The sequence below is a fragment of the Dryobates pubescens genome, chromosome Z (genome assembly GCF_014839835.1).
Source record: "Dryobates pubescens isolate bDryPub1 chromosome Z, bDryPub1.pri, whole genome shotgun sequence".
NCBI lineage: Eukaryota > Metazoa > Chordata > Aves > Piciformes > Picidae > Dryobates > Dryobates pubescens.
Window position 1 is genome coordinate 39,334,389 of NC_071657.1, and position 22,769 is coordinate 39,357,157.

General features: G+C 38.6%; 2 protein-coding genes across 4 annotated transcripts in view; one reads left to right on the top strand and one right to left on the bottom strand.

The window, feature by feature from the left end:
* Positions 1 to 610, bottom strand: part of HOOK3 (hook microtubule tethering protein 3) — a 97,892-nt gene extending 97,282 nt beyond the window's left edge. Inside the window, exon 1 of the mRNA XM_054178997.1 lies at positions 436 to 610. Within this exon, the coding sequence (XP_054034972.1) occupies positions 436 to 492 (57 nt within the window). The 5' untranslated portion in view covers positions 493 to 610. The remainder of the gene's footprint in view (positions 1 to 435) is intronic.
* A 42-nt stretch (positions 611 to 652) lies between these two features.
* RNF170 (ring finger protein 170) lies at positions 653 to 22,482 on the top strand. Of its 3 annotated transcripts, none has more exons than XM_054178665.1 (8): positions 653 to 737; positions 2,777 to 2,853; positions 10,976 to 11,119; positions 15,560 to 15,635; positions 16,877 to 16,985; positions 17,817 to 17,890; positions 19,595 to 19,699; positions 21,421 to 22,482. In XM_054178665.1, exons 3-8 carry the CDS (start codon positions 10,983 to 10,985, stop codon positions 21,688 to 21,690), a joined length of 771 nt encoding a protein of 256 aa, XP_054034640.1. In that variant the 5' UTR covers positions 653 to 737; positions 2,777 to 2,853; positions 10,976 to 10,982; the 3' UTR covers positions 21,691 to 22,482. The 3 variants fall into 3 exon arrangements, with proteins under 3 accessions (XP_054034640.1, XP_054034639.1, XP_054034641.1); XM_054178664.1 differs by lacking the exon at positions 653 to 737 and adding an exon at positions 1,186 to 1,298; XM_054178666.1 differs by lacking the exons at positions 653 to 737; positions 2,777 to 2,853 and having other exon boundaries at positions 10,979 to 11,057.
* The last annotated feature ends 287 nt before the right edge of the window (positions 22,483 to 22,769 follow it).

The following is a 22,769-nucleotide window of genomic DNA, read 5'->3' on the forward strand; positions in this document are numbered from 1 at the left end:
GATCAAAGCTACAGGCAACGCTGAGTCCGCCGAGCCCGGGCGCACGGCGAGGGGCGCACCTCGGTGCGCACCATCCGGCCGCGGCAGCGCAGGCCCCAGCCGCCGTAGTGGTGGCGAAGCCGCGGGGCGCCGGTTCCTTTGTTCCTCCGTCGCGGGGACGGAACTACTGAGGTCGAAGGCAGCTCCGGGCTGCCCCAAACCGCCTGCCCCGCCGCGGCTACACGAGGCAGAGCAGCTCCGCCAGGACCCCGCCGAGGCTGGCTAGGCTGAAGCCGGCCTGAACACCAGGGCGCGGCCCGACGGAGACTGAGGAAGACAGCGAGACCCCCCCCCTCCCCTCACCCACCGGCGCAGGGCCGCGACGGGGGCGCATGGAGCTGTCTCCCTGCCAAGCTGCCCAAGCCCAGGCGGGGGTTTGGCGGCCCCAGCACTCACCCAGGTAAGGAGGCTCTCCCCGAGCTCTGCCCGCTCTAGGCTTTCCACGTTGAACATGGTGGGACACGACCGAAGAGGTTAATGGGCCACGGCCGGGTCGGTACCGCCGACGCCCCCTCCCGCCCTGTCCTGGGCCGGGCCGGGCCGTTGACGCGTCAGAGCGACCGGATAAACACCGCCCGCGCGCGCCTGCGCTGTGAGGCCGCCGCGTGGGGGCGGAGAAGACGCGACGCGGCACCGCGACACGCCGGCAGGGGGCGGGGCTGCGGTCAGAGGGGAACGTCGTGCGCGCCGGAGCTGAGGTATTACCGCGCGGGGCTGCGCCCCTCCCCGTGGCACAGAGGGGAAGGGGCGGGAGCTGTACCCGAAGCGGTCTTTCCCGGCGGGCGCTGTCCGCCCACCGCTCTGTGACACTCGGTGGGGTGGGCAGGAGTGGGGCTGGCTTTCGGGGGGGGGGGCCTGAGAGACTCTGCGGGTGTCCGTAGCGTCTCTAGTGGCTCGGCCCGGTCTAAGTCTGGCACAGCAGTGTCGAACCTTCTCTGTCGGAGGTGGCTGCAAGAAGGGGGCGAGTACTGGGGTGAAGCGAGGCGTGGTCTGGTCCCCTGAAGGCCGCGGAGGCCGTTGTGCGCTGCCAACGTCCCGAGGCTTGTCGGTGGGGCCTCAGTCCTCTACGGGGTCTACATTCTTCCCCCATCAGTGTGTGTCCTCAGCTGTCGCCACGCGGGAGGGTGGCTGGTAGGAGCTGTTTGGGAGGGTCTAGGGTCTCTGGCAGGGCCGGCAGGGACGTGCAGCAGCTCCTCGAGGCCTGGCTGGCCTTGGCTTTCGGAGCGCGGGGAGGACGCTGCGCCCACGCTCTATTGCTAGTAAGTAATACAGTTTGGTTTGTAGAAGGAGCATCCTCTACAAGGTTATTCTCTCTTTTTGCAGTAGGAGATGAGATTAACTTTCTTTCAGCAAAACTCTCCTGTAGCAAAAATTAATTAATATAAAAATAGAAGCTACTTAACATTAGCTGCAGCTGATTACATTACTTTTTAAACTCCAAGGGAAGGAGTGTGCTTCATGACTAGAGTGGCTTTGTATCCTTATTGCCTCAGCCAGAGTAGCTTGCCATCATGCTGCAAGGAGATTGCCTGAGGTGTTCAAGAAACACCTCCTCAGTAGTCAGTTGAATTTTGGCCCATCTGAACTTTGGGTTGAGAATGCTGGGTTTAACGACAAGCTGTACTGTTCCCTGTCAGTTAACTGGCCTGCTGCGTGACAAGATGGAGTAGAAAACACAGTGCCCTGGTAACAGCCAAGGGTTGCAGATCTAATAAAAGTCGCTTTGTTCTTGTTTTCTCACAATCCTTCCATTAAAAAAGTTAGTAGTCTGAATGTTCTTTATATCCACCTGTTTTGAATTAGTGTGTTATAAAAATTATGAAAATTCTCAAGATTTCATGGTAAAGTCCCTTCTCACTCATCTAATAGTACCACCTGTGGTTCACATTTCAAAGTTACTAATTTAATCTCTCTTCATTTAAGGTAGCTTTCACATTCAGGAATAAGTCAAAAAGTCTTAGCTATGTAACATGCACAACTATAACTTGCCATTCCAAGTTTTAATGTACAGTTCAAGCTGTATGCTTGGTACTTTGAAAAACAATTAGTTCACAAGCATATTTCATTGTTTAAGGTTTTCTGCCACATCTTCATTTATGAACCCATTTACCACTCTTCTTTGTTGTTGTCATGGGACATAGCTTACATATTGTATTTTAATGATGTAAACATGCAGTAATTCCTGGGCACTTTTCTGAAAGGTATTTAAAGCCTTTTCATTCTCAGCTGAAGTATTACCATATTTCAGTCAACATTCTTGTTATTGTCATTATTTCCTCTTTTCCTGTATGATCAGAAAAGTTAGATATCCAAACTGCAGACACTGGCATATCAATTCAGTTCCACCTACTAGCTTGTTCTGAGTTGTTTTTTGGCTTGTTTTTTTTAGAATGCTACACCTTTTTCAGTATGTCTTAGCCTTATAAAGCAGTGGAAGTTTTCATTGGGGGTTGCTCTACCTACACCACACATCTCCAAAGCAGATTCTCTGAAGAGTAATGCTGTATAGGCCACTGAATTAGTCTTTTTCTCTTTAAGCCATCAACCTATTTTCATGCTCATGAAAAAAATGATTGGAGAAAATGTTTTCTCAGTAGAATAGTGTTTCAACTTGGCATTGTTTTTCCTGTCAGAATTGCATCTGGAGTTTGCATCAGTAGTATTTTTAACTTGCAAAGCCTGATTCCATCAGCAAAAATGGAGTAGCTACTAATTTATTTTCCCCCTCTCTCTTTAGGGAAAAAATGTGCCTCAGAAACTGCTAACCTCCGACCTGATTTACCAGGCAAGTGCTTGAACTAGTCAGTTCTTAAGGTATACTGAACAAATTTATTTGCCTACTGAAATTGTCCTCTCCTCTGTTTTAACAAAACTCTTTAGGCTTTTTCCTTTCTCTTTTGCAAAAATCATGCATACACATAAATGTAGTCAGCTTAGTCCTGAAAGCTAAGGTACTTAGTGGTGAAGATGACTGAGTATCACACAGCCAAGTTTAGATATAGATTTGCTGTACCAGCTAAACTGATTTGTTACTCCAAAGTTGCTGCTAACTGCAGCTGTTAATACTGCTGTATTACCAGACTGCATGAAATCCTAGTAAGGTATTACCAAGTCAGCTTCAGCAACTTTCTCACAGGAAGTATATCTTTTCAATTTGTATGTAGCTATATTTTTCTAGTTTTCTACTTCCCTTAGTGAATATACAGAGTGCTCTCTTCCTGGCCTTTAAAATTCATGGAGATGCTTAATACCAGATATTATTATGTGTTCTGTAGTTAAAAAAGACTATACTCTCAAAAATGAAAAACTAGTAAATCCTGTTCCTTAAACCCACTTTCTCTGAATACACCATGCATCATGTGCCTTATTTCTGTTTTATAATCTTCTATGTATCCATGCCACTATTTCTAAGTCCAGCTTCTGTACACTGGACTACTCTGATAAAATGTATCAAATCAGAATTTAACTGATTCAGAATTTAGCCACTCAGCTCTTGCTGGAGTCTTTGATGCCCTTTATGCATTTACTGTTTATTATGTCTGCCTAACGCCTGCAGTTGTCAGTGCTTTCTGAATGCCATCTAGGTGTACTTTTGAGGTGTTTGTGAAGGAGAGTGAAAATAACTGTTGGGTCCAGTTTGCTCAGTCAAATCCATTCTCAGCCACAGACAGTAGCCATGATCTGATGGTGTCCTGAAGTAGAAGTAGTTGAGTAATTTCAATTACTTGAAGTTATAATAATTGAATAACCTGGGGAGCTCTCAACTGAATAACCTGAGAGAGGTCTTAATTATTGCCCCATATATAAGAATTTGCCTTTATTCTGGAATTGATGTCTATTTTTCTCATAAAAACACCACATTTGTGCCTTGGATTTTTCAATATAAGCTAACATGCATTCAGGGGATGCTCCATTTTAGTGTGCTTAAATTCTTAGGAATTGATTTCTGTTGCCTAAAGAGGTCAATCTTATTAGAAACCTATTGATACAAATGAAACCTGTTTCATTGTTCTTTTTACAATGGAAGAAAATTTTGAGGTGTTAAAAGCCTTTTTGGTCTAAGAAAAAAGCATTCATAGTATTTTACTATCTGGAGAAGAATTAGCTTATCCTTGAAAACACATGATCTCTACAAATTAAGCAGCACTTTAAAGGATGGGGGTAATGCTTCTGCTAACAAAAAACAATAGGTAAAAGGTTTACAGGTTCTGTCTTGCACTGTGGCCTACCACGAGTCTTAATTTTATCATTTTTGCAAGCTCTGAGAGTGGTTGCCATCAAGAAGAAATACTAAAAAGGAAGTTAAAAAAACCAACAAAGCCAAACCCAGTTGTTCTCATCAAGATCTCTCCCAACCCATCTGTGAAAGGACACATTGTAATCCTATGTATCTTTCAGATGTTCAGCAAATTGTATCATACTCACAAAGTCAATAAATATTGCTCTTGGCTACACTTTGTATCTTGGAGCAGTAATTCCTATGTGCTATTGTATCCCTCTTTCTTTTCTTTTTCCACTCTGCTTGCATATTCCTTTTGTAGTAGTGCATCCTAAAATCTCTGGTTTTGAGCATACATTACCATATGGCACTTTCCAGATAAACTTGGAAAAATTGAAATAGTTCTGAAAGCTATAGAGATATTCTGACTTTGGATAGCTAGCAATGTTTTTAATATACTATAGCAAATACTGGATTATTTTTCTTAATTAATCATGGCATGGGACATTGTTCTAGCTGTGCTGTGTGTTGAGTATGGAAAACTTCATAATACTTTTGAAATCCAAAAAATGAAGAAAATAATGCATCCACACTAGCATATATCCTCATCTCCTCACATATGAGTGGGATCTCTGTGAGTTTCAAAGAATAAAAGACATTGTAATTGCAGTATTGGTCATTCTGGTTCTCCTTTTCTGTGTATAAACCTGTATGCATAGTTCAGACTTAACCATAGAGAGAGAAATGTAACTTTTAAGGCCTGTAGATTATTTGAAATGTAAGTAAATTACTGTTGCTTCTATCAGCAGTGACTCTCAGAAGATCATTTTGTGTTCAAATGGTTAGTCTGTGATGATTTTTACAGACTGTAATTCCATTGGTAAATGTGACTTGATTTTCAGATCCTAACTGAAACACAGGGTGGGGGTTCAGAGTAGAATTAGCCAGGTTGGAAAAGACTGTGAGATCATCAAGTCCAACCTGTCACCCTGTCATTTTATCAACTAATCCATGGCACCAAGTGCCTCATCCAGTCTCCTCTTAAGCACCTCCAATGACAGTGACTCCACTGCCTCCCTGGGCAGCCCATTCCAGTGGCAAATAACTCTTTCTGTGCTGTCTTTGTTAAATGGCTGAAAAGGGGGGAAAAAATCCTAAGTACAATCAAAAATCCATTCTCAATCTAACCTGTTTTCAATTACTACCTGAAAGTACTCTGTTAATTTGGTAGTTAGCTCACATAGGCAGGAATTAATTTATCATTTAAAAGAAGTGCAGTGTTAAAATAAAATCAAACCACCTTTGTGATTAGAAAAGGAAGCAAAAGTAGCCTGAATCTGCAGAGAAGAAAGAAAATTAAATTTTAAAATGACTTGATGTCTGAAAATCCTGTGATGTAGGTATATATGGTGAAAAGGCTGATGAAACAGTGTTCTTACTGCATAACCAGACAAACGCAATGGATTAACACAAAAACATTCTTTTAAACAAACCTCATCAAGTTGCTATTGACATAAAATTATCAGTGGTTATTATTTTAGGAGATACTAAATGTCTGTGATAAAGTCTGTTTCTAGAAGTCCTTTCTGACACGCATTATCCTTGTCAGTGCTCAATCAGATTATTGTAGATTTAAAAATGTGAAGGCAAAATATCCCTGAACAGGAGCAACAGTGAACAATCAGTAATTGCTTCTCTGAGTAAAAAAAAAAAAAAAAAAAAAGACTCCTATCAAGTTTCAGGGTTCAGCACACAAGCACACATAGCAGGACTCCTGAATCCTGTCTGCTGTGTGCACATAATGCTGAAGACTGAAGTGACTTCATTACATCATTTAAGAGCTAAGTCTCCCATAGCCTATTTATTAATTGTAACAACTGACAGTACCATTGCTAAACCTGTGCAGTGAGAGGCAGGATTCCTTAGCAGCTATTTTAGGACTGTTAGCATTCAGACCACTGTGGATGTGTTCATTGGCCATCTGGATGTGCCTGAAGAAACATGAACTACAAACTTGCAGTTCTATATATTTACTTTGAAAATGCTCAGTGTGGACTTGAGATCCAAAAATTCCTTCTTCCTTCTGTCATAAAATTTCAAATACTGATTTTAGCAGAGTCCTTGTAGCCATCCTTTTTTTTTTAACATGCTAACCTAGAGATTAGAGTAGGAGTAGTTTTTTTACTGTCTCTACTGAGGCTTGAATGATTAATCTGAGAAAGTGTGTATTGATCTTTTGAAGTTGTCCAGGGTTTGACTCAGACAGGATTAAGTTTTTGGTTTGTTAGTGTGTTTTTTTCTCTTCACAATGAGCTGGGAGGGGCCAGAGCCAAGACAGACAGCTCAACCAGCTAATGGAGTATTCACTACCACACTGATGTCATGCCCACTATATAAGGGAAGGGCAGGCAGATGATTGCAGCACTTCCGGGCAGTGGGACAGGATCAGGCTTGATGGGCTGGACTGTTGCAGTCAGTGTTGTTTTGTATCACTCACTTTATATCACTGTTTCATTAGTATTATTTTTCTCCTTGATTGTTTTTATCTCTTTGTGCTGTTCTGTTAAAGTCTCATCCCAAACCATGGGGTTTTGCCTTTTATTTTTCCTTCCCATGCCACTGGGGGTAAAGACTTGAGGGGGAGTTGTGTGTTGTGTGAACATGGGGCTCAGCTGCCAGGTAGGCCTGAAACCATGACAAATGCTTTTTGGCACCCAATGTAGGACAGAAAGGAGTGAGACAGCAAAAAGTCCAACCAAGGAATGTTTAAACACTTTTGTCGTACACATTTTCTTTATTAGTTAAATAGTATATGTTTACATTGCTGGTGAATTTGCTTACATGGTTGTGTTATGGGAATCATTATGTACTCTATGTACCTTATGTACTGTGAAGATGTTTATTATCTCAGGGAAACTGATACAGGTTATCATGTTGCAGTGCTGGGTACTGTCGAAGTAGGATATGATTATACCACTGGTTGCCATGTTGAGCTGGTATTTGTATGTGATGTTGTTGGTTGTTAGTAATCTCACCCAATCTATGAGTGAGACAGGAGAGGACACTTTTTCAGCTTTTAACAATGTTGGAATATCCTTGGAACGTCCAAGCCAGCATAGTCTTGTTGCTGTGTCACCTGAATGTGTCCCAGGTTGTCTGTCATCAGCAAAATTGCTGAGAGTATACTCTGTTCCTCCATCCAGGTCACTGATAAAGATATTGAACAAGACCAGTGACAGTAGTGAGCCCTGAGCAACACCACTAGCTAGACTCTGCACTGTTGATCACAACACTCTGTGCTCTGTCATTCAGCCAGTTCTCTACTGTCTACTCATATAACTCTCACTTCCTAAACTTACCTGTGAGAATGTTGTGGAAGACAGTGTCAAAAGCCTGGAGTCAAGGTAGACAACATCCACTGCTTTTCTCTCATCTACCCAGCTGTTCATACCATCACAGAAGACAATGAGATTGGTCTACGAGTTTTCCCCTTTGTGAATCCATGCTGACTACTCCTGATACCTTTTTCATCCACATGCTTAGTGGTGACCTCCAGAATCAGTTGCATGAGCAGCTGCATGGTGTTCAGCTGCCCACTGGGCCTGAAACCATGACAGAGGTTAAACCCTTCTGTTTGTAGTTCCTAGTCTATGCAAGTAATGTCAGCCCTCCTGTGCAACAATGTGATTCAGAAAAAGTGCTAGAGGTAATAAGGGGAATATAGTTAGCACTTGTTGGATGTCCAGAGGCAGCATATAAGCTAAGATTTGAACAGCATGAGCCTTGATCATTGGTAGCCCATGTTGTCTAGAATTTAGTACTAGAAGGAGTTGGAAGTGAGACTGAGGCAGGGATTCCACTCCCCACTCTATACATCTTGGTTGTATTGAGGTGTAAATGAAGGCCAAGTGTTTGAGAGCCTGGCATTTTATGTGGCTAGAAAGGTTGCAGGAATTTCCTTCGAATGCTGGTTTCTTTGAAAATGGTTGTAAGGACAGTCATGATTGCTAAGTGAAGGGGTGAGGTAGATAAGAGTAACTGGTGTTATGTGCAGGAAGGAAGAGAAAATGAGCATCTGTGTATTTCTTACTCATATTCTGCTGCTAACCTTGGCACCATAGCTTGCTATTTTAACAAGAGTGCATGAGCAGAAATTAAGGCAAGAATATGTAGTGAGTGATGAAATGGTAGGCAGATAAGGATTGAAAGTGACCGTGCAAGGATCATGCAGAGAAAGAGAGAGTCTGTGGACATTTTGAGGGCTTTTCAAGGAAGCCAAGTTAACTTTTATGTGACACCGACAATTCACATACTGGTTTCAGAGTGCACCAAGCATGCAATGACGGAGGAAGCTTTTCAGATGTCGGAGTCAGAAATGCCTTCCAAAGGTGCAATTGAAGAACCTATATGTTTCTGCCATATTTCAGGGGGGGAAGAGGGGAAAGGTGTATAATACTTAATGGGATGTAGTTACAAGCATAGTGGTCTATTCTAAGAGAGCTAAGGCAGGACAGTGGGGGAATCCTTGCCATTTACTTCTGGTTTTATACTGATGGGTGCAGCACTGTAAAAAATTAGTGGGCTTATGATCATACTTAAGGAGAGTAAACACAGGGATTGAAGATACAAGGACACTGCCTGAGACAGTTGTGGAAAAGCAATGTCCAAGAATTATCTGTTGTAAGAGAAGCTTCTTCAGGATTAGATATACAAAGAAATAAAGTCTGCAGGTTGGAAATGTTGAACTGGGAGGCATTACAACACACCTACCAGTCAGGATCCTCAGCGCCAAGGAACTGCTGCTCCGAAAAATTCAACAACTTAGCATCATGGCTTTTAACTGTAGCAATATAATTGTGTAACTAGCTATACAATGCTGTAACTCCTTGTGTAGGCTCTTGTTCCCACATAAGACCTTTCTACAAAGAACTAGTTTTTTTATTTATTAGCATGTATTAAACCTGTGTCAATATTGACCTACTTTAAACATGGCTTTTGATGAGTCACTGATGTTCTACATTTGGATAGAGTACTCTTTTCAAATATTAATTGACATTTCTGTAGTTAGGCTATGACACAATTGCTTGTGGAAAGCTGTAATTAGCAAAAATTGTGTCTACAGTTACAGAAATAATAGTCTCAGTCCAGACTGGAACACTTAGGATAATTTAGTTTGCTTCATTTCATATGCTTTTCATTATTTCATTTTGTTTTTCACAGTGGAAGCCCAGAATACAACAGCAAATAACGTAATCTACTCTTCATTCTCCACAAGTTTACTTTGCTCTTGTACTTAATTTTACTACTTACCAATTTTTGCTTATTGGAATATACAAGCTTCTGTTGCATTGCTGCTACAGAGGGTGGCTCCTACAGATATGAGGAAGATCAGAAAAAACTATACAATTTGTACAAGAAACGATTTGGAGACTAGGGATAGGTGTCTCATGGAAAAGATTAAGGTTTTTTATTAGCAGAAGACTCACACTGAAATCTTGCCAGTGTAGTCATTACAGGTATCCACTAAAATCCCAGTGTCTTTTATTCCATTTCAGTTTTGCAGTTAACTCAGAGCTGGGCAGTGTCTGGTGTTTGCTAGACAGCAGGGTTCAAATTAAGAAAGGTACCTGAACTATGAAGTGGAAACACTGATGAAAGCTTGCAGGCTTAAAGCACATGCACACACTAGACTAGGAAATAAATTGTACAAGTTCTATCTGGCCTAACAAACTGCTGCTGAGATTTTGTGTCAGCAGAGTATGAAAAATACTTTGTGTAAGGACACCTCTTCATTATGACTGTTCTGGTCATTTGCCAGAGTTGGCTTCACTCTCCTGGTTTCATAATTTTCACAGCTGTAGTTAATTTCTCTTCCTGATTGCAACAGGAGGGATTTAGTAGTGTTGGAAACTTTGATTTTGCTTCTCTTGAACTGTAAGCTAGTGCTACATAGATTAATAAATGTTAACCTTGGCAAGTAATTCTGAATTTAAACCAACTTAATCTAACTAGGGAAACCTGATAACACTCTTTTTCTTTCAAGTTTTTCCCACGTTTTCAGCCAAAGGATGATAATGTGTCAAGAAGACAAACAAAGTATCAAGTGCATTGGGTGGTTCCTGGGTATACAGATAGGTATTTAACACTGTAAATAACAACTAAAAAAAAAAAATTGCTTTGTAAAAATTGTTTTCTTACTCTAGCAGCAGAGATACATTGTGTAACAGCTTAAATTCTTGATAATACAGAATTATACTTCTTTTAAATGAACCGTCCTTGGAATGTCTAATTCAGTAATGTTCTATTCCTAGGCAAGTTATCTGGTAAAAATTCCCAGGTAAAGTATCTGACTGATACTTTTTTTAAATTCAGTTTAGTAGTCTTGAGGTCTTGGGTGACAGGTTGGACTTAATGATCTTTGAGGTCTCTTCCAACCTTATTGATTCCATGATTTAAGACTTGTTCGATATTAGTAAAGACAAATGTTTTGCAGTCCTCTGCAGCAAGCTCAGTGTTTGCTAAAAGTGCAAACTCTCTCTCTTCTTTTACTATTGCCCCCTCCCTGCCCCTCCTGCAGTGACTAATCTGTTATTCCAGGATTTTAGTGTATGAATAGATACATGTTATTTGTAACTATGTTTAAAATGTACATGTGAGCATGTATGGCTTTATATATATGTATATATGTATGTGTACATATTTCTTTTTACATTTTAGAGCTGTGATGGCCAGTCACCAAGCAGATGTTCAGAGTTTGAAGCTAGATAATGATTCAGTTATAGAAGGAATAAGTGACCAGGTACTGGTGGCAGTTGTGCTCAGTTTCACTTTCATTGCTGCTCTGGTATATACCCTTTTAAGGTGAGAATATGTTGACAGGAATTAATCAACTTACCCATGTTTGTAAAGTTCTAGCTTTCTCAACAACTTTTTGCATTGATATATAAAACTGTGATTTTGTGACATGAAGGAAATTGTTGTTTGACCACTTACTGTTTAACTAATTGCTTGGCAGAATTTCGTAATGTAATTCACAGTTAGTATGAAATTATGCATTTCTCAGAAGTGAACTTTAACTATTCTTTATTTTCACATGATCAAAATTGGTAATGTTCATCATTCCTTTGACCTGAAAATGGCTGAATTCACAGTCTGGATGGATGGTGTGTCATATTTGGTTACAAAGTGCAGATTTGTCAATAATGACTCCATAGTTAAGACTGGATATAATCCTCCGATATATGTTCTAGTTGCAGGGGAAAAAAAATCCAAACCTGAATAAATTCACTGACTTGTTTATACATTAATATTCTGGAGCATAATGGACTTAAAATTTTGCTTTATGGAAAGCATATCAAAGCTTAGAATGCAATAACTTTAATGATCAAGTAATCAATGCTTTTTTTTCCTTTCAAGGTTTTTCTTTGTAACCTAACAAATATCTTAGCCTATGTGTGCCCACTCCTCTACATATGTGTTTTGGGAACAAAGTCTGAACTTCAGACTGGATTTTTTTTGTGGGTGTCGGTAGACTTTTTTTAACAACTAAGAGAATTCCATTTTAGTGGCATTTTAGCATTCTGTAATTTACAGAGGAGGATCTGTCCCTATCATAAGTATTAGTGGGGTAGGAGGTATTTGAGCTGCAAAAGAATCAAGAACTGGGAAAGCTTACTTGGACTGCAAGTCAGTGCTGCGGTTCAGGATCAGGAGACAAGAAAAGAATCTGAGAGAAGAGTATGCATGTCACCTTGTTTTTAAATATTGCTTTGAGTGCTTCTTTTCCCTCTGCTCTCTTCCTCTACCCCTTGTATTGAAATTTTTAGCATTTGTGACTTGAATTTCAAGTGTTTAGTTTAAAAGTAAACATTTTCTTTTTTAACTTTAGAAAGGAAAGTAAGTTAGGAACACGAAAAAGAAGTGAGTGGAATGAGTGTCAACAGTGGGCAAGAGTGGTAGGAATTTGCTCAGATTTGAGTTTGGGGCAATGTTATCAATAATGTGACAATGTAAAAAGGAGAAAAGGGCCAGTTGCTAATTACCTCTTCAGTGTAATGAGCTAAGTAAAAAGTTTGTCTGTTGTTCCTTTTACATGCCCTGATGGTTTATTTTCTGAAAGGCAAAAAAACCTTGGACACAAAGCTAGCATTATTTGGCACTCTTGAAGTGTATTTTCTTCTTTTTTTGTATGACTGACTACTGCAAGATGTACCAGCATTCTCTGAGCTCTCTGCTGCGCCTTCTGATGCATTCTGAATTTTTCTGCATTAAGCAGCATCTTTCCTCTATCTTCTTTGTATTGTCTTCAACAAAATCTGCACAGTATGGTAAAAAAATCTGTACCATAGGAAAAGTATCATAATTTTTATTTCTTTGTCACCAAAGGGGAAGGGAGGGAGAAAAATTGTATTTTCCTTTTCTAGTTATCCTAGGCAACACAGTAATCTGTGTGTTCCTTATACTGTGTCCATTACCCTAGTCTCATCATCACCCATGCTTCCATATGCAACATTACTTAAGTTGGGTAGGAACAGGTCCTGGGTAAAATTGCACAAATGAAAGCTTGGAGTAATGAATAAGGTTGCAGGAACTGATTAAAAAGGGAAAGCAGACAGCAAAGAGCATATGTTGCAGCAGACTTGAAGGGGCAGAAGTAGAATATGGAAAGAACTATTAATGTATATGGCTGCTGTGCTTGGAAGAACTTGGTAAGCATTGCATCAGAACACAAGCTGAAGGTCTCTGCTTTTGGTGGAGAAGCTTACTAGCAGTAATTGACATATTTATCAAATTGCAGATGTTTAGTTCAGGCATTATAAGACACGTTAGTGAAGCCTGTATGTCTTTAAGTTGTAAGTTCTGAAAAAAATACAGCCATTTTTTTTTCCATCATCTTTTAAACTTGGGGGTAGGTTGTCACATTACAAATGAGACAGTGAAACTAATTAAAGGGATCCTGACCCTCCAGTGTTTTGTGTTAAAGATTCCCTGCTTCTCACATGACTTATGTAACTCACTTTTATGAACCTGCAGGGTCAGGTATTTTTCTCTTATTTTTCTATGCTGCCATATAGTTTGATTATATTTTCAGCAGAAGAGAGTTGTTAATCCTTGGAAATTAACAATGGCCATCATTGCACAGTAATACATCAGTCCACATAACTACTGTCCCTTACTTCCCTTGTGTGAGATTGCACACTGAATGAGTAGGCAAACTTCCTCCTGGTAATGGTAGTTCGGTGGGGCCCATTTTGATACATGGTGCAATCTTTCCATGTCATGGGGTGGATTGGTTTGTTTTTCTTAAGTTACGGAGTGCTATCACTCATAAATGGGGAAATTATCTTTCTGGCTTGTGTTTGATAAGGCCTTTAACTGCATAGCACTGTACTGTTTTTCATTAATTTATTTTCTCAGATAATTGCATGACAGAAGTTACAAATTGAACCCGTCTTGAGTTCTGCCTGTCCACTCACGGACTATGTGCAGTGTTCTTCTACTTCCACATCTTATGCATAAGCAATGGGTGTTTCACATACTGTACCTCTACAGTTCTACACATATTTTCATGTACTCAACATAGTGTGGGAAACCAAAGTATAGTCATATAAATAAACACATTAACAGCAAAGTTAAAACTAATTGTTTATGATCAGAATATATTAGCTTACAATACACACCTTTCACTTGTGTCTGTTGTGAATTTACTTTCAACATATATTAAGGTTTTGGCCAACTGATGCAAGATATGCTCATCTGTAGCATATAAACAGGAAAAACATGAGAGAAAACATCCACAAAATCTGTCTTATGGCAACTTAGAGTGAGAAGGAAGGGGTTTAATGTAAGCTTCCCATCATACAACTTTCATTGTTTTCACCCACATGAGTGTTAGATAAATGTTATTTTTATAGACAATTGCATAATTATTAGTGTGAAAATTACCTGGTTTGTTTCTTCCTGTTTGAAGAAAGAATGAAGGAGAGAAAATGTTAAAGATAGCAGTAGTGCAGTGTTATGATTCTCTGTATCAAATGAGGGAAAATATTTACAGAATCTCCTCGAGCCATTTAGGAAGCTGTCAAAATAGAACTACAACCAGAAAATGTCCTTAAAATTCAGCCAGTTTAGCCCTCAGCTCTGACACAGGCTCAGCTTGCCTCAGTCATCCTTGGAAGCTGTGCAAGTTTTGTTGTTTGTTTTTTAATTTAACTTTCAGTCAAAGATAGATCACAGCACCCTGACATAATATTTTCTGATCTTGTATACCCAGTGGTTAGAATGTTTTTCTGCCAGCCTTAGATAACTGTGAGAAATAATTGCTCATAATTGTAGGGTAAAAGCCCTTTGCTCTCTGTGGGCAGTCTTCTCCATGAACTGATATTTCTTTACTCCTCCTCTAATGCTTAGAAAATCTGAGCCGTAGTTCTCATTCTTTTCTGAACCTCCTCCCATTTCTCCATGTTTTTATGAATTTAGCCCCAAATGGAAAACAGAATCCAGCCAAGACCTCAACAGTGCTGAGCATTTTGTCACTAGTGAAGCAGAAATGTATAAATAAAACAGAAAAATCCAGTTTTGAATATGATGCTGTTCACTCATTTTTATTGTAACTCAACACCTCTTAGTATTGTCAGCTTCCTTTTAACTCCAATTCTGTTTGCATCATGCTTTTGAATTTCAAACTTGTAATAAATATATCCAGCCTCCTTTCTACAGTGAACCTTTCCCCTGTGATTCCCCTTGACATCTCTAACCCATAGTTTTCTTGCCTGTAGAGTCTTTCTCTTTAGTGATTTAAAATGATAAATTTATTTTTATATCCAGTCTGCTGGTAGTTACATAAATTCAACACTCTAAAAGTTTACCTATGTTAGCTCTTAATCTTCTATGTGGCAGATAAAATTGAAATAATTAGAAATTAATCACCTCTATAACAAAGGTAGTGAAAAAAACTATTTCTGCACAATAAATATAAAACTTCTATCTTTTCATTTTTATTTGTACATTAATGGCTTCATTTTGTTCCAGCTGAAAATCTAGTTTTTTACATTATTTAATGATTAATTATGGAGCCCCTCTGAAAAATCTTTCTGCTATACAGTCCTGTTTCGTGAATTATTTGTGTGTTTGGTTTGTAATCCTTTATAACGGAATTATTTTATTTTATTTTTGCCCTTAGTTCAACTTTCTTTTGGTTTGTTTCATTTCGTGTTGTTTGTTTGGGTTTTTTCTCTTATCAGTTATTTTTCAGGTCATAGAGTTCAGGTTTTTTCTTATTGCTTGTATTTCCTTTCACAGAAATGAACATCAGAACATACACCCAGAAAATCAAGAGCTAGTGCGAGCTCTTCGTCAGCAGCTTCAAACTGAGCAGGTGCTGAGCTGTGTTGGCATCAATCAACTGTCTAATTTGTGGTAGTGTAGGCTTCTCCAAGGTTCTGGAAGAAACTGGTATTCAAAGTTATGGAAGTTCATTTTACAGAGTCATTCTTGACCTTGTCAAGTAATGAAATAACCTAAGGGGGGGGTTATGGTTAACTTAGGTAATAATATTATTTGGATGGTTGTTTTTTCAAACAGGCTTTTCATGCAAGGTGGAGTATGTTAGGTTGTTGTGTACTTCCTCCAATGTTCCTGGGAAAGGAAAGGAAATCTGGAGAACAGCTCGCTGCCATATAACTGGGGTCATATGTTTAGAGCACTGGTACAGCAACATGAAACAGGCAACTGAGAGAAACTTTTTACTGAAGCCTTTAGTAACAGGGCAAGGGATGATGTTTTTAAACTGAAAGAGGACATGGTACATAGGAAAGGCTGGTGAGGCACTGGAATAGGTTTCCCAAAGAAGTCAGGGATACCATCTTTCTGGAAGTGTTTCAGGGTAGATGGGGCTTTTAACAACTTAACCCGATCTAGTGGTAGATGTCTCTGTCAATGGCAGAAAAGGGACTTTTGAAGAGTTTTGAGGTGAATCCTTCATCATAATATAGTTTAATTACAGTGCATATTTATGTGGAAGGCAGATATGACAAAATGGGGAGAAAAAAACATTTCATATTGGTGACATGCACAAGCTGGTGCCTAAGCTTGAGGCTGAGAACACTAGGTACTGAGACTAATACATAGAATACATAGAATAAACCAGGTTGGAAGAGACCTTCAAGATCATCACGTCCTACCCATAATAAGCAGTACAGTTCAATTACCTGGCTCTGGATAGAGCTATGCTAGGTAATGAAGTAAAAGTCTAGATGAGAGTTGTTATTCATGTTTCAGAATGTCTAACCTAACAATGTGAAGGACTAAAAAGGTTCTTTCTTTGCAGTCTTTCACTGGATTGAAGCACACACTTACATAATACATGAAGGGAAAATAATGGACTTTTCACAAGAGGAATTTGCTTAATTAATCAGTTTATGCATTTAAGTATGTTTGATTTTTGTATTTAAACATTTCTCTTCAAAATGAGTTTTTAGTAAATGACCACTGGATTTGTTTTATTTAAAAACCAAAACAGCAACAAAACCCCCCAACCAACCAAAAAAAAACCCTCACCTCATTAGACATATAAAAACAGTATACCAAACACTTTGTATTTTGCTTCTGTTTCATCAGGATGCTTCTGCTGGTGATAGACATCGCTTCTATACAGATATGTCCTGTCCAGTCTGTTTGCAACAGGCTACATTTCCTATAGAAACAAACTGTGGACATCTCTTCTGTGGTAAGCAAGAAAAACCCCAAGTTGCAAGGATAAAATCAGAACACAAACACAAACTTTTGATACTTCTACAGTCACCCTAATGCAAAATTTTGTTTGATTTTTAACTGAGTGTATAGAGTGCATAGAAAATTTTTTTAATACAAGTTGTTGAGAAAATACTTTTGTGCGTGAACAGTTGCTTTGAGAGCCAGCTGCATTTTCTTCCGTGCTATCAGGATTGAAACTGAAATCTGCCTTGTATTATCTGTATCTCAGTATTTTGCCTTGTTTTATTTTCTTTGAAGTTCTGAAGAATTAAGACTAAATTTATCATGCTTAAAGTGTTGGCCTTTTTTTTTTTTTTCCCTTTTTAGGGCAGGCTATTAAAATTTATATATAAACATGCTGTAACATGTCAGCTAGTTTTGTGGACTATAAAGTGTGTATTGTGCCTATTGCTTAAACAAAAAGGGTACAAATTTGGAAAACAGTTGAAGTACTCAATTTTTCTAATATTTCTTTATCTGTTGAAACTCTGATAATAAAGGACACATTTTACATTTCTTGTGACTTCAACATTTTAGATAGGTAATTTTTTTGTTTGTTTCTCCAGGTAATGATTAAGAAATTTTTTGTCTTTTCAGAAAATAATATCTTAATTATGCAGTTGAACCTATTCAGGATTTTTCTCATTAATAGCTCTGAACGCATACATTCTTCGTGTCTTTAGTGAGTGCTGTACATGGTTAAACTAAATGCTTACACACTTCTGTTGTTTTCCTTGTCATGTAGTATTTCACACAACGAGTGTTTCAACTCTGAAGCTAAATATCTCTAACTTATCTTCATCAGGTTCCTGCATTATTGCCTACTGGAGGTATGGCTCATGGCTTGGTGCCATCCGTTGTCCAATCTGCAGACAAACGGTAATATTTTAAGTAACCATGGACATGATAATCTGGGTATCTAGTACAGCATACCAAAAAAGACCTTGCATGCAAACTGTGATAATGAGACTGACAGGAGAAGAAGCCTGAGAAGCTGTAAGGATATGGATTGTTAGACATAGATGGTGGTCATTAAGATTTTTTTAAACTTTTTGCTTTGCTAAGTTGTTCAATAAAATGCAGTTTGTTCCTGCACACCAAATTCAAGTCAAGACCACTGATAACTCAGCCATTTTTTTGTATCTATTCTTAATTTGAGCTTTGTAGAGCAAGCATTAACTCACTTCCTACACAACTTACTTATATTGTCAGTTTGAAATATGCCCCTGCAACTCATTAACGCTTAGGATCTCTGACTCTTAACATAAGTGTATGTTTTAACAGAAGTACATCTTTGTTTTAACTGCACAAACTGCAGGGCTAGTAACCCATTTATTAAATCCTGCTTTGATTGTCTGCATCAGCAGAACAAATGATTGTAAGAACACAGAGAAAGGAAAGAAAGGTAAGTATGAATGAGTAAGGTTAGAGTGTATCCAGTGATGAGATATGAATGAAAAATAAAAATAGGGAAGATGGAAAAGAGCAAAATAAGTGATTTTTATCTGTGGTGGTTTGTTTGGGTTTGTATTTTTAGTGTCTCTCTTTACATAGGTGTTCTACTTCATTTTAGTAACAGGTAAAGTGGGTGGTATTGCTTGTGTATGCATTAATTCTCACCCTGTGAAGGTCTGGTTTATAAATGGTGGATGGAAGTATATACAGATGAGCAACATGAGTTGTAGAAAGGTTTTGTGGGAAGGCTAGGAGCTGAATGTGGATCTGCCTGTGCTGTCATTTGCTAAATGTGACTGCTACACAGATACATATTTAGTGGGCAGGTACAGGCATAGCTTTTGAAGACTACAAAGTGCTCTGCATGTTCTGTTTCCTATGATAAACTGCATTTTATACCTGAGCATTGCTTCCAAATACAGATCTTAAGTTTTCATAAACTCCTATACAGAGAGGTAGCATAAAATAGGTGTGAATAAGACTTTACATTTTCTGTATGTGCATGAAAGTTAACCCAAGAACACATCAGAATTCTCTGTGCTTACAAAAAAACTGAAGGTTATTATCTTTTTCTGTTGACCTATTATTCTGTACTATTCTTCTTGGTCTTGGTACGAACATCTATATGGAAAAAACCAAATCGTGCTGCTTACTTGCTGAAGTGCAAGGCTATTTTAAAGATGGAAAAAGAGGGGTCTTATTGGTTGCTTAACTTGATTTTCAGATTAAGAAACAAAACTAGATTAATTTGGTAAATTAGCTTTATTCCACAAATAATCTGTCTCACTGCTAAAACAAAACATTAGGTGTTTAGAAAAACTTCCTGTGAGCCTGTCTTACAGGGAAGGTTCTTATTCTTGGTTGTTTTGAGGTTGTTTGGGTTTTGTTTTTTTGTTTGTTTGTGTTTTTTTTAATAGTGTTCTCTAAAGATTTGTAAGTAATGAAATTGTTAAAAGATAGCAGAGGTCTCCATTTTAGTAGTTTAATTTCATTTCTCCACTACGTAGTCAAGTAGAACCAAGTTTGTTCTATGTAGGTGGCAGAGGATTACTGGTTTCAGCTACAGTTGTCAATGCCTGCATTTAAAACACAGTTGCACGTGTAACAACGTTTCCCTGCTGTCCGTAGGTAACATTGTTTTTACCACTTTTTGGTGAAGATCAGCGGGATGCAGCCCAAGTACTTCAAGATGTTAATGATTATAACCGGAGATTCTCAGGACAGCCCAGATCTGTAAGTTTGGGGAACATTTGGGTGGAAAGCAGATTTTAAGGGAGATTAACAGCATTCATGTGGATAATTTTATTATTTTTTTTTTTTCCTGGCATATGAATTTTCCTTTTCTGATGCTTAGGGACTATGCATGTTTTCCTCAGGAAATTCATGTTTATATAGTTAGGGCAAACCCACAATACTGAAAATATTTATTTGTAACTTGCAGAAACTTACATTTTTATTACAAATACGAAGTGTTAGTAAGCCTTCAGTTACATATTCATGTGTTAAGCTCTTTTTAAACTGGCTTATTAATTTGAAAGAGTTCAAAAATTAGTGAAATACATGACCTGCAAGGAATAATGGTCACTTGATTGACTGAAGTGATCTTTACATTGGTTAGAACAATCTGTGCCTTTCTTCATCAGATTTCAAGTCATATGCTATCTTTTTTTCCCCTAGTTTATACTAGCCTTTATTCTGCTTTCTGAGAGGAGAAAAGCTGATTTTTTTTTCAATAAATAGCTAAAAAAGGTGGTTGAAGTTGCAGAAGCTTCAGAAAGTCAGTCTTCTGCACCTGTCTTCGTGCTTGTTCTGATTTGCAAGGTGAAAGGCACTCACATGCATACTAGTAACTTCCCTGCAGTCCTCATCTCTTCATTGGCTTTGGATATAGTAACAAAATATTAGCACGAAAAAATTACAGTGCAAAGAGACAAAGTAATATGAGATGGTTCTTTTGTGTGTGTGTGTGTTTTAAACCACAAGAACAGTTATGCTTTTGAACCAGATAGATTGAAACTGTCTTTCAGACTCCATTAAACCTTTATATGGGCTCTATGTCTAGTCCCGAGTAACCTGTCTGAGGTCACACCAGAAGTCTTCATCAAAGCCCTAATCAGACTAGATAAATTGTCTTTGATGTATACATGGAGTATTGGCTCAACTGCATACAAAACAACTTTTTAGAGAACTTTTTCAGCCTTGGCATTAACTCATTTTAATGTCATGGCTCTGTGTAGAAATGGTGTACAGTAGAAAAGGAATCATTATAAAAGAAATCTCAAAGTTCACCCCTTCATACATCTCACAAATAAAACCTGAATACTTTCTACTAAACGGTCGCTGGCTAAGATGACAGAATCATAGTAGAAAAATGGAAGGGAGCCCAAGATGGTTTCATTTTAGCATTCTTTAGTTTACCTTAAAGCTTGGTCCACCCTTTAGAAAATTATTTGAATTACAGGTTATATGCCAGGGAGGGGCTGTAGTGTTTCTGAAGAACTGCAACCTGTTCTACTTAACCTGTTGGGTTTTTTCCTCACAATCCCTAGTTGTCTCCCATTTTGATCAATATTTAATTGTGGTTAAGCTGTTTGCTGTTTCTTACCTTCTCCGTCACTTGTTTTTACTTCAGAAGCCACTACTTTTCTGTTTTAGTGGATACCAGTGCATTTAGTAGGGAATTAAATGTATGTTTTATTGTGTAGAACAACACGGCTTGTTTCTGGAAAATGTATACAGCCTCACTTGACATTTTACTATTTTAGTTTTTAGCAAAACTAAATCCAGGAAGTCTGGTCCTACTTTTTATTGTTGTTTTGTTTATGTTTTGTTTTGTTTTAATTCTTATTCCAAAGCTGTCAAGTAGTAATAGAAAATTCAGATTACAAAGTGCTCCATTTAGTATGGGTCTGTTGCTAAAGGAAAATACTAACTTTTGTTTTATTTCTTCATAGATTATGGAAAGAATTATGGATCTGCCCACTTTATTACGGCATGCTTTCAGGGAGATGTTTTCTGTTGGGGGCCTCTTCTGGATGTTTCGCATCAGAATATTCCTCTGCTTGCTTGGAGCCTTGCTCTACCTGGCGTCACCTCTGGATTTTCTTCCTGAAGCCCTGTTTGGAATTCTGGGGTTTTTGGATGATTTCTTTGTCATTTTTCTCCTGTTGATATACATCTCTATCATGTACCGAGAAGTGGTAACACAGCGGCTGAACAGATGAACTGGATGAAAATTACTCAAATGCAGAGGTAGTTGTGGAATGTATTAAACAGAGAACTACAACATGAGTATGATATAGTGAGGAGCCTGTCTACAGTTTCAATAGTTAACAATTTCATAGGTGGTCATCTTATATAGATACGAAGAGTTAGTGTGTGGTGGTGTTTAACTGGAATCTTTAACTTGTATATTACATACGCTTCAAAAGGATGGGTTGGTTTCATAATGTAATAAATTACCTTAATCCCCCTGATGAACTGTATGTAATTAAAGCAGAAAACAGCTTTTGACAGCTTTTTGGTGCATGGTTTATGGTAAAGGATTTCTGTGAAAGGATTTCTAAGAAAAAATCTGTTTGGGTAAAATAGACTAAAAGGAAACTCAGAAATTCTTCACAGGACAGTTATGGCAGTTAAATGTTTAATGTCTCCCTGTTGTGGGCTAGAGGCTTTTAAAATAAAAGTAGTTTTGTGTGTCTCTGTGAAAGAAGAAACCCACGGACCGCATTACAAGTATCAGCCTGCAGTTTTCTGTTTCCCATATGCTTCACAAAAACAAGAACACCTCAGTATTGCTTTAACTGCACTATGTACAGTTGCATGCAATTTGTACAATTTTATTTTTGTACTGGGAATATACACACAATGTCTGATCTGGATAGAGAAATCAGTGTTATGCACGCCGGACTGGCTAGTGCTCTGTTTTTAAGTAGAGAATGTTTTTTCCCTCTTCATGCTGGTTTATTTGATAAGTACATGTGAAGTTGAGGATTTTGTGCTGTGTTGGGTCAATGTCATTGCGTTCCTTTAGTTGCGTTAAAGCATTTAGCCAATGGACAGAACCCTCAAAATTTAGTTAGTGGTTGAGCAAAAGAAGTCAGAACTGGACATTTACACTACAGAACTTAACCTGAATGTACATTCTGCAATGCAAATATTAAACAACCTAGATATTGGAATCTTCAGTTGGCATTTTTGTCATTTGGGTGATTTGGGTCTGGGTAGATGAGAGTTCTTGAATTACCTTGAAAAACATCTGTCATAAGGGACCACAAAACAATTGTAGAAATGTGTATAAAAA